Source organism: Callorhinchus milii, unplaced genomic scaffold (genome assembly GCF_018977255.1).
Source record: "Callorhinchus milii isolate IMCB2004 unplaced genomic scaffold, IMCB_Cmil_1.0 Scaffold28, whole genome shotgun sequence".
Taxonomy (NCBI): Eukaryota; Metazoa; Chordata; class Chondrichthyes; order Chimaeriformes; family Callorhinchidae; genus Callorhinchus; species Callorhinchus milii.
The window spans coordinates 3349112-3360451 of record NW_024704769.1 but is presented as its reverse complement, the minus strand read 5'-3'; the positions used below and the strand labels follow the sequence as shown (position 1 = coordinate 3360451).

The 11340-nt window shown below is 51.2% G+C and overlaps 1 protein-coding gene across 1 annotated transcript; it reads left to right on the top strand.

Annotated features, from left to right (window-relative positions):
• The first annotated feature begins 265 nt into the window (after positions 1-265).
• On the top strand, positions 266-10462 carry arhgap25 (Rho GTPase activating protein 25). The gene is made up of 11 exons (XM_042344546.1): positions 266-344; positions 4001-4200; positions 4377-4464; positions 4837-4965; positions 5285-5492; positions 6253-6385; positions 6566-6639; positions 7695-7816; positions 8448-8638; positions 9081-9586; positions 10178-10462. The coding sequence occupies exons 1-11, from the start codon at positions 281-283 to the stop codon at positions 10377-10379; spliced, it is 1917 nt and encodes a 638-aa protein (XP_042200480.1). The 5' UTR covers positions 266-280; the 3' UTR covers positions 10380-10462.
• The last annotated feature ends 878 nt before the right edge of the window (positions 10463-11340 follow it).

The following is an 11340-nucleotide window of genomic DNA, read 5'->3' as shown; positions in this document are numbered from 1 at the left end:
ATAACAGGAGGGAAATCAATCAAGCCCACCCTCTCCCCGACCACCGAAATCCATCTGAATTCTCCTCTCGTCTCGTTACTGCACTGACCGGACGAAGCAGAGAGAAGGCAGCCCTTGTGTGCGTGTTGGGCTGATGTCTGGTTATAGGCGGGCTACACAGGAACAAGGATGTGGGTTGGCAGACAAGCCAACAAGCCTCGCTGGTTTCCAGCCCTTACAGAAGACAAGCGCTGGGACTTTGAGCACAAAGAAATTTCTGCCTCTCCTCAGGAGAGAGAACATGTCACTCAAACTCCCACGGACTGTGAGGGACTTCAACCTGAAAACAGACTCTGGCCGAATAGGTACTGTACATCGTGCTAATAACATGGCGTCCTGCTTTGCCAACTTAGTTATCTATAATAATAATAATGATAATAATCCTTGTGTTTGATAAGGCATCTTTCACTTGTTTTTTTTTGGTCAGCCGGGTGGCTGACACACACCGAAACCCATCACCGTGGTCTCCAAACATCTTATTAATCATAATTATGCCACAGCCAATTTTCACGCACAAAAGCTGAAGACTGACAAACACAGCAGCACATTGAAGGGAAATCTGGTGCACGCAGTAAGTGATCTTGTCAGACAGCAAGCTATGTGGCTTTAGGTTCGAGTCCAGCAGCTAACCTGACGCACCCTCTGGGTTCACCCCCCACACCCCCCTCCCCAAGCTTTGGCTCTTGCCAGCTTGCGCCTAATACCCTCTGGAATTAGGTAAGTAGGAAGTATCCCTCCAGGGAACGATAGAGAGAGAGAGAAAGAGAAAGAGTGCATTCCATTCCAACAATCTCTCTCAGGGATTCCCATGTGTAGGTGCGATGCTTGAAAATCTCAGTTGGGTTTGGAGACTCTTAAGCAACGGTGATGGGTTTCCACAGGTGTCAGACACTCGGCTGGTCAGAAAAACACTTGATTGGGAGGAATATTAAGTGTGAAATTGAGTTAACTGTTACATTACGTTGGCATTAATTACAAAGCCAAGCGATCAGTTGCGAGGGGCACTCATGGAAGGGAACAGGAGAAAGTTTGTTAGGCTCGATATTTAATCTAACGCAGAAAATTATAGCCCATGATAGATTACCCTCTGCATAACAAACAACTTCCCGGTGACTGGCCTGAAGTTGCCCCCTTTTGCAACTCTAAACCCATGTCCTCTTGTTCTACTGTTCTGTTCCATCCTAAATAATTAATAATAATAATAATAATAATCCTTGCATTTGATGCAGCGCCTTATCACGACTTCAAGACATCTCAAATATTCTGTGAAGCGCTTTGAGACGTCTAGAAGACGTGAAAAGCGCTATATCCAATGCAAGAATTATTACTATTAATAAAGCGCTTCACAGAATATACTGTAAAGTGAACTGACTATATTTTGTGGGCGGAACAATCAATAAAGTATTGATCTGGGTTGATTTTTTCAATCCCGTTTAAAATATCCCCTCTTCTCAAGTTCCTCCCAACCTGATCTCTCGGACTCACAGTTTCTCTCGACATTAATACTGATCCTTACATTCGATACGGCGCCTTTCACGGCGTATCCGCCCCAAAGCGCTTCACAGGATACACTGTAAAGTGTTTTGACTGTGTGTTTTGCGGGAGAAACGCGGCAGCCAGTTTGCGCCCAGCGACGTCCCCACAGACGGCCGTGGAGTGAGTGAATGATTTTATTTGGGGGATTGTTGGCCGGGACACTGGGAAAGAGAGAGAGAGAGAGTCCCTTCTCTTTTCGAATCAGTTTAAACACCTAAATCAGTTGAGGGGATTTCCTGTCTTGAGAAGTTAGCATCGACAGACTTCACACTATCTGGGCAAGAGCACCGGCTCGGTTAACCGGTTATTAATTAATTAACCAGTTAAAGCCCATCTTCAAACGTTTCAACTTGAGATCAAGTTGAAGCCCATCTTCAAACACCACCACTGCTCCCAGTGCCCGGGAAGGGCACAGCTTCTTATCAGCGATGGCAATAATAATCCTCGCATTTGACACAGCGCATTATCGCGCCATCGAGACGTCTCGAGGCGCAGAGTATCGACTGTATGTTTTGTGGGCCAGATGATAACGAACCTTGCATCTGATACCAGGCCTTAGCCCATCAGCAGGACGTCTCGAGGTGCCTTTAAGTGCGACGGTGCTTTTGTGGGCGAAACCCATTCCAGTGTTCCTCAAACAGCTGTAAAGTGATCAACTTTATCTGGTTGTGGGTGGTTTGGGGGGTGGGGGGGGAAGGATTGTGGCCGAGGGCACGGACTGGGTGCATTTTGCACAACTTGGCAATGAATAAACCCCCAACTTCTTTTGAGAAGGTGAAACAGCCCGACATCCTAATCACGGAGTTTGAGGAGAGTGGGTTCTGACTCAGCTCACTGCCTCGGCACTTGGCTCACAGGGTAGAGTCGGGCTGGTAACAGGATGTGGATCGAGACAACATCAAGCACTTCAGAACTCAAACGCGCAGCTCTCTCACACTGCATCTCTCTGACCTACATCGCGTTGTCGCTTCCAACCCTCGCAGCGGACTTTCCCTGTGGTACGGAGTGCAGGCTTTCTTCCGCGGAGCCCGTCGAGCACGTCGTTCGCGGGGATCGAGCCCTCACGTTGGCTCAGGTCTGTCAGCCCGGAGCGACAATCGTCCCAGAGACGCAACCCTTCCATTTCAGCTTCATTCGCAAGGTCGGTTTGGTTGGAGAAGCGCTTTGAGAACTTCTGGAAGACGTGATAAGGCGTTACCTCAAATGCAGTCTGATCTGATCCTTGGGTTCGATTCCTGGTCAGGGCGAAACCGTAGGCAGGTTTCCTTACTCCACACACCGCGCATCTGCTTACCAGCAGTCAGTAGGAACCCAGTCGTTAGTCAATTGTTTTCCCGGGGTAATAATCCCCTCAAAAACAAATATATAACATAATAATGTCATCACTCAATCCACGGCTGTTTGTGGGGACGCTGCTGTGTGCAATTGGCTGCCGCGTTTCGCCCACAAAATACGCAGTCAATTCACTCTACAGTATATTCTGTCAAGCGCTTTGAGATGTCTCAACGGTCTGATAAGGCCCTGTATCAAATGCGAGGATTATCACCATTATTATTTGACTTTTTCAATCCCATTTGAAACGACGCTCTCTCTGAAGCCTGAAGAGCCTTCGCTTGTCAAATCGCCGCTCAGATGACCTGCAGTCATCACGATTGCCCAAGAGTGAATAATAAAGGTTTGAGACTAAACGCAAGACAAATTCCGTCGGCTGTCTGTGTCCGAGATAGCGAAAGTGGATCAGGAAGTGAGGTTTCTGTCTCGCGGCTTCCTGTTTACCAGACCACATGATTGGTTTGGATTACAGGAACATGGGAATACAGGAACAGGACCAGGCCATTCAGCCCTTCGAGCCTGTTCCGCCATGTAATTAGATCTTGGCTGATCTGTACCTCAAGTAATCCTTTCAATTCCAATTTCCTGCTTTCTCCCCACATCCCTTGATACTCTGATCTACCAACAATCTGTCAACCTCACTCTTGAAGGTGTGGATGGATTCAGCATCCACGGCCTTTTTGGGGGAGACAATTCCAGATTTCTACCCCCCTTTGAGTGAAAAAATGCTCCTGATTTCACTCTTAAATGGCCTGGTTCTAATTTTCATACTATGCCCCTTGTTTTGGATTCCGCACCAGAGGAAATAGCTTCTCTCTATCTATCCTAACAAATCCCTTTATCATCTTAAACACCTCAATCAAATCCCCCCTCAACCTTCTAAACTCAAGGGAACACGATCCACGTTTACACAGCCTTTCCTCGTAACTTAACCCTTTTAGGCCTGGTCACATTCTGGTAACATTCTTGTTGTTGTATTGTATTGGAGTCAAAGTCCGTGATATCGGGGCTTGAACCCACAACCTTCTGACTCGGTGGCGAGAGCGCGAATGGCTTAGTGGCTGATGGTCTGGCTGATCTTGTCTGTTTCTAGGTCGCTCAAAGAGCGTGATGCCGGGGGAAAGCAACTCAGCGTCAAACAGGCCCCCGTCCCCCAACATGTTGGACCGTCCCGTCAAGTCGGGCTGGTTGAAAAAGCAGCGTTCCATCGTGAAGAACTGGTCTCCTCGCTGGTTCGTTCTCCGGGGATGTTACCTCCTTTATCACAAGGAGGAAGATGACGGAAAGATTCAGGTAACTGACATTTGGGAACAGCCCCCTCCCCAAGCAGCCCCCCCCACCCTCCACCTTCACCCCCACCCACCCCCGACCCACACCCACCGTGCTAACGGGAGTTGAGCGGGTGCAGCGAGACAATCGCCGAGTGAGTACAGAGAGAAGTGCTTCATTTATACCTCGATCCTCCGCAGGGGTCTATTGTCCTTCAGGACTGTAAAGTCAACGAACTTCCATCCAACCCCGAGGACCCCGGCAGGTTCATGTTTGAAATTGTCCCAGGTAAGATCCTCACCACGAGCAGCAGCAACAACAACAACAACTTGCACTTGCCCAGCGTCCTTCACGCCGGGTAAGAATGCCTCCGGCTTAAATAAAAAAAAGCAACGGTCGCTCAATCCACGGCTGTCTGTGGGCGCAATTGGCTGCCGTGTTTTGGCCAAGAAACGTGCAGTCGATTCACTTGACAGCGTATCCTGAGAAGAGCTTTTGAGACGTCTCGAGGACGTGTTGAGGCGCTGGGTCAAACGCGAGGGTTACTGTTAAACGGTTCGTTCACCCGTTAAATACGCACTGTACACAGACGCCCTCCTGATCTGGAAGGCGCTGCGTCGATGGTGAAGCCCTGTGCTGTATTGTGTGTGTTGTCTCCAGGAGCGACGGGCGATCGAGAGCGGACGGGAGGTGTTCAGGACTCGTGCACCCTGATGGCCAATTCGCAGAGCGAGATGGAGGATTGGGTGAAGGCTCTTCGCAGAGCCATGGGCTCGCTGTCCAGTGGAGGTACATATCCCGATGCGGTTACCCTCCGGGGGAAACCTTAAACGGGCGCGCAGGAAGCTACCCCACAACAACAACAACAACAACGACGACAACACCTGACATTTACAGGAAAGACGTCCCAAGGCGCTGGTCGGGCAAGGGGTTCGGACCCGAGCTGGGGGTTGGGATCAGGAGGGGTGGAGGGCGGGGAGTAGGAGGGTGAGATCCTGTTCTGAAAACGACGAGGCAAAGCAAGCCAAAGGGAAAGATGTCTGGAGAGTCAGAAACACGTCTCCTCTTTCCGCCCCCCACCCCCTCTCTCTCTCTCTCTCTCTCTCAGCCGTGTTTGGCCAGCGTTTGGCACATACAGTCAGCTACGAGCAGAAATTCGGGCAGCACTTAGTACCCATCGTTGTGGAGCAGTGCGCGGACTTCATACGAGAGCACGGGCTGAACGAGGAGGGAATCTTCAGGCTCCCTGGTCAGGACAACCTGGTCAAGCAACTGAGAGACACCTTCGACTCTGGAGAGAGGCCCTCCTTCAATCAGTAAGCAAACGACTAATATGTCACAAGGATTATTAATAATCCCTGTGCTTGACGCGGCGCCTTTCATGTGGGGCCGTCTCGAAAAGCTTCGCAGGATCCACTGTAAAGCGTAGTGGCTGTGTTTTACATACATTGAACCCGCAAACAGCTCTGAAGTGAGCGACTGATGTTATCTGGGGGGGGGATTGTCGGCCAGGACACCGACTGGGAGACCGAGAGAGAGGGAGGGGGAGAGGGAGAAATTCCCTTCTCTTTTCGACCAGCGCTGAGGGAGATCTTTAACGTCCACCTGAACAGGGCACAGACGGGGAGTGAGGTGCAGGGCACCTCTGTAAACACTGCGCTCCCCCACCCTGTGTTGTGCCGTATTATTCTGAACAATAATTAGGAAGACGGCAGTTGGCATATATCAGTATTCCGGGAGGGGGGAGATCCAATGCGCCTTAATTTCCAATCAGACAAACCTGCAAACCTTCACCTCCATATTAAAGCACTTGCCTTTAGAATATTTGCCCCTCTCCGCACCCCCCCCCTCTCTCTCTCTCCCTCTTCCCCCACCCCCTCTCTGTCACTCTCTCTCTCTCCCTCTCTCGCACTAACTCACTCTTTCTGTGCACGCATTTTCCTTTTACGAGGATGGGATTATAAATGGGGTACTGGAGCAGCGGCCAAGACTGTGAGCTCAAAGCCCCGATGTGGGGGCTCGAACCCTACATCCTACTGATTTAATGTGTTTTTAACGCCAACCCTTATGTTCCAGGGACACTGATGTGCACACAGTGGCCTCCTTGTTCAAGCTCTACGTCAGAGAACTCCCGGAGCCTGTCGTTCCCTGGGCTCAATACGAAGATTTCCTGGCGTGCAGTCAGATAATGAACGGTGACGAAGACGGGGTAGGTTAGCCTTCCAGGTTCATCCTTAATAATATTATAATAATATAATAATATAATAATAATAATCCTTGCATTTGATACAGCGTCTTTGAGACGTCTGAAGCGCTTCACAAGATACACTGTAAAGTGTAGTGACTGTGTTTCTGTGGGTGAAATCTCTCTCTCTCTCTCTCTTCCCAGGGTCAACAGGAGCTGGTGAAACAGCTGACTTTATTGCCTCAAGTCAACTACAATCTGCTGTGTTACATTTGCAGGTGCGTGCTGACCTGTGGGTGTGTGTGTGTGTGTGTATGTGTGTGAGTGTGGTGTGTGAGTGTGGTGTGTGTGTGTGAGTGTGGTGTGAGTGTGGTGTGTGAGTGTGGTGTGTGTGTGTGTATGTGTGAGTGTGGTGTGTATGTGTGAGTGAGTGGTGTGTATATGTGAGTGAGTGTGGTGTGTGTGTGTGTGTGTATGTGTGAGTGTGGTGTGTGTGTGTAATTGTGAGTGTGGTGTGTGTGTGTGTGTGAGTGTGGTGTGTGTGTGTGAGTGTGGTGTGTGTATATGTGAGTGTAGTGTGTGTGTGTGTGTGTGAGTGTAGTGTGTGTGTGTATGTGTGAGTGAGTGTGGTGTGTGTATGTGTGAGTGTAGTGTGTGTGTATGTGTGAGTGTGGTGTGTGTGTGTATGTGTGAGTGTGGTGTGTGTGTGTGTGAGTGTGGTGTGTGTATGTGTGAGTGTGGTGTGTGTGTGTGAGTGTGGTGTGTGTATGTGTGAGTGAGTGTGGTGTGTGTGTGTGCGTATGTGTGAGTGAGTGTGGTGTGTGTATGTGTGTGTGGTGTGTGTGTGTGTGTGTGAGTGTGGTGTGTGTGTGTGTGAGTGTGGTGTGTGTGTATGTGTGAGTGTAGTGTGTGTGTGTGTGGGGAGGAGAATACACTTAGTACTCACTGGAGGGAATCCCGAATTTGACTGTTTCCGACTCTCTGGAACGCTGTTTGAGATCGGATCTCAGTCACACGATCACACACAGTTAAGTAGGAACCCGGTTGTTAGTCGATTGGGGGATCGCTTTTCCGGGGGAAATAATCCCTTCAAAAAAAAAAAAAAATTGGTCACTCAATCCACGACTGTTTGTGGGGACGCTGCTGTGTGCAATTGGCTGTCGCGTTTCGCCCACAAGATATACAGTCACTACACTTTACAGTGTACTCTGTGAAGCGCTTTGAGACGTCTCGAATGGGTCAAATGCGAGGATTGTAGGATGATTATATACCAAATGCAAGGTTTAGCATCATGTCTCTCTGTCTCTCTCTCGTTTCTCTCTCATCTGCACAGGTTCCTCTACGAAGTCCAGTTACATTCCAACATCAACAAGATGAGTGTGGATAACCTGGCCACCGTTATTGGGGTCAACCTCCTGAAACCAAAGATTGAGGACCCCGTGGCTATCATGAGAGGCAAGTGGGCGGCTATTGGGAGCCACTGACGGTGGCTGTGCTTTCTCTCTGCCACCAGACCCCGAAGCTCTGGAACTCACCGACAAATCACTTCACGCCCCCGACACATCCCTAACCTTCCCCAGTCTGCTCACGCCTTCCCCCCCACTGCGCCCCCGTCCGTCCGTTCAGCCCGATCCGACCTTCCTTCACGTCGCTCGTTCCCTGCGCTCAAACATCTTCCTGCCGTTCCTTTAAAACCGCCAAAACCCCAAAACTCCCCCTCACTCCCGCTTTGCCCGCCTTCACCCCGCACCTGAAGACCTTCCACTTCCACCTCCACCGTGCCTTTGGTCACCTCACCTCTCGCCCTGGCACCGCCCTACCTCTCCGACCTGCTTACCCCCCTCACCCCCATCAGCCCTCCACTCAACTGGCTCCGGCTTCCTGCTTGTCCCTCGCGCCCTCTGCACCACCATCAGTGGCCGCGCTTTCAGTCACGGCGCCCCGGGACTCTTTGAACGCTCTCCCTCTGTCCCTCCGCCTCGCCCCCTTCCTCCCCCATCTTGAGGGTCGCTGCGAGACATTACCCCGCGTGAGGAGCACGTTGTAAACACGTTGTTGTCGTTGTTGACGTTGTTGTTGTTGACAGGCACACCCCAGATCCAGAAGCTGATGACCGTGCTGATCAGTGATCACAAAACCTTCTTCCCAAAGCACAAGGACAAAACACCGTCCCCAACCCACCAGGCGTCTGATGGCAAAAAAGGCCCTGTCCAGAGAAGCTCAGTGGGCTGGGACGCTGCGGAGATGTCAATGGGGGGGACGAGTGAAATGCACGTGGTATGAATTATTCACCGGACGGGCGGGTGGGCTGGGGGAGGGAATGGGATTCCACGCCTCTGATTCACTCTCTCTCTCTCTCCCTCTCCCCTCGTCTCAAGACTTACCCCTATGACCCCACTTTTAGTTCCCTTTCCCCCTCCTCGCCAGCAAGTATTGGCGCTCTCACTTTAGTTTGGATGCTGTTAATAATAATAATAATCCTTGCATTTGATACAGACCCTCATCACGTGTTCGAGACGTCTCAAAGCGCTTCACGGGATACACTGTAAATATACTGTTAAGCAGTGCTTTGTCCACAGTCACTACACTTTACGGTGTATCCCGTGAAGCGCTTTGAGACGCCTTGAAGACGTGATGAGGCGCTGGGTCAGATGTGAGGGCTATTAGATTATAATATTTACTGATTATTATAACCGAGAACGATGCCACTCTCCTGCAGTCCCGTCAAATTGGTATCTCAACGGTGAACATCACGGAGGCTTCCCAGCAGGAGAGCAGCTGGATCGAAAGTCCCAGGAAAAGGACCCAGACGCTGCCGGCCGGCAAGTGCACCTTGAGCTCGGTCAAGGAGATGAACGGGGTGAAGACTGGGGGAGACCTCAGCAACTGGGGAGCGTTGGCTGGAGACGGGGCGGGCAGGGCTGAGCTGGGGGAGAGTCAGAAGCAGAAGAATCAGAGGTTCTCGGTTTATGAGAGTGTCCCAACTCAGGGGCCAACTTCCAACTCAGCTGACGTGGCCGGAGAGGTTTACACGGCGCCCAAGCCAGCCAGGAACCCGCTCCCAAAGACTCAAAGCTTTTCGGCGCAGGGACAGGATCAGCCAGAGGACCGGGAGACTCCGGAGGGAGCGGAGGTGGATCTGGAGGGGATGGGGCTGGAGGAGATGCAGAGGGAGCTGTTGGTCCTCAGGCAGGAGATGAACAATCAGAAGAAGACCATTGAAGGGTAAGAGGCGAAGCACAGACTGGTCCCCCCCTCCCTACCGTAAAAAAGGAAGGTCTTTAGGCGGGATTTGAAGGAGGGGGAGGCAGGGAGGGAGGGAGGAGGCGAGGCGGAGGGATTGAGGGAGAGAGTGACAAAGTTTCGGGGCGCGGTGGCTTAAGTCAACGTGCTGTCCATATCCCGGCCACATTTACTGATGTGCTTATGCACACCCCAAACTCTCCTACGCTCGTGATAACTCGTCCCCTGAGCCCTTTGCTCTCGGAGTGACCCGGTTTAATCGGAAAATTTTACCGTAACAATCCTTGTGTTTGGCGCAGCGCCTTTCCACGTGGGGAGGAGGTCTCGGTCGGTGGGCAGCCCATTGGCACACAGGAACGTGCCCACAAAGAGCGTTCTGTAGACGTCTCGAAGACGCGATGAGGCGCTATATCAAATGCCAGGAGTATTATAAGTATGGAGGCGAGTGAGCTTGTGGGGGGGGGGGGGGGAAGGAGTGCCCGTCGGCCAGTGTCCTCCGTGGCTGGAAAATCCCGATCCAGGAACGCGAGGGACTGACTGACTGACGATCGGCTCCTGCTTTTCTCTTCCAAGACTCGAGAAGGAGAACTACGAAGTCTGGGCGAGGGTTGTTCGTATGAGCGGAGAGTTGGAGGAAGAGAAGAAGAAATACGCAGGGCTGGAGATCAAGCTGAGGAACAGGGTGCGCGCACAAGAGGACGCAGAGAGACGCAACCAAGTGTTGGAGGAAGAGATCAAAGACTTCTGTAAGATTCCCAGCGACACTGAGTCTTAAGATTTAAGCACCTGGTCATGCTGTGGTTATGATTCTTCCTGGGCCTCCCTCCTTCCCTCCCTCCCTCCCTCCCTCCCTCCCACGCTCCCTTTCTCTCTCCTCCTTTCACGAGGGAAAAAAAACCAAACGACTCTCAAAGCACTTTTTTCCACCCCTCTGCTGTGTGTAATTTACTGTCGTCCCGATGTCCTCGCTGGACAAGCAGTGAGAAACTTTGCCAGACAGCGCTCTCTCTCTCTCTCTTTCAACGGCAAGCTCTGGGGTCTCAGCTGGTTAGACTCCAGCAGTTACCCCCAACGCACCCTCTTGAGGTCCCTCCACCCAATTTGGGGCTTGATAAAGCAGAGCTGGGCGTCCAAACAAAATTCCTTCCTGCTGCCCGTGTGGACGAGCTGGGGTGGGACGGGAATGGTGGGGAAATCAGGGTCTCCCTGGGTGGGGGTGGGGGGGGGGGTCGGGGGGTTGAAAGGATTTGGTGAAAACAGAGCAGGTTCTTTTGAATGGTATTTTAAATGGTTTCCCAATTGCGTCCAGCTGTGGGTGTGTGGGTGACGTGCCTTTATCCTTCTATCCACCAGATGGGGCCACACCCCTGCGACATAGGTCTCAATCGCTCCACAAAAATGGTCAATTCACGATCCCCAATTAATCAGAAGCCGTGCATTTGATAATAATAATAATAATAATCCTTGCATTTGATATAGCGCTTTTCACGTCGGGAGGACGTCCCACAGCGCTTCACAGAACACACTGTAAAGTGAATTGACTGTATATTTGTGGGCGAACGCGGCAGCCAATTGCGCACAGCAATGTCCCACAAACAGTCGTGGATTGAAAATGACCAATTTATTATTGATACAGCGCCTTATCATGTCACCGAGGTATCTCAGGCTCCACAGGATATTAATGCGAGTGCTTTAATGACTGTTTTGTAGGCGAGCGCGGCAGCCAATTTGTGTAA

Excerpts from the sequence above, each read along its gene's own strand:
- arhgap25 (XM_042344546.1), top strand. The coding sequence starts at position 281 with ATGTCACTCAAACTCCCACGGACTGTGAGGGACTTCAACCTGAAAACA. Across the intron at positions 4,201-4,376 it reads AAGATGACGGAAAGATTCAG|GGGTCTATTGTCCTTCAGGA; the intron begins GTAACTGACATT and ends GATCCTCCGCAG. Across the intron at positions 9,587-10,177 it reads CAGAAGAAGACCATTGAAGG|ACTCGAGAAGGAGAACTACG; the intron begins GTAAGAGGCGAA and ends TTCTCTTCCAAG.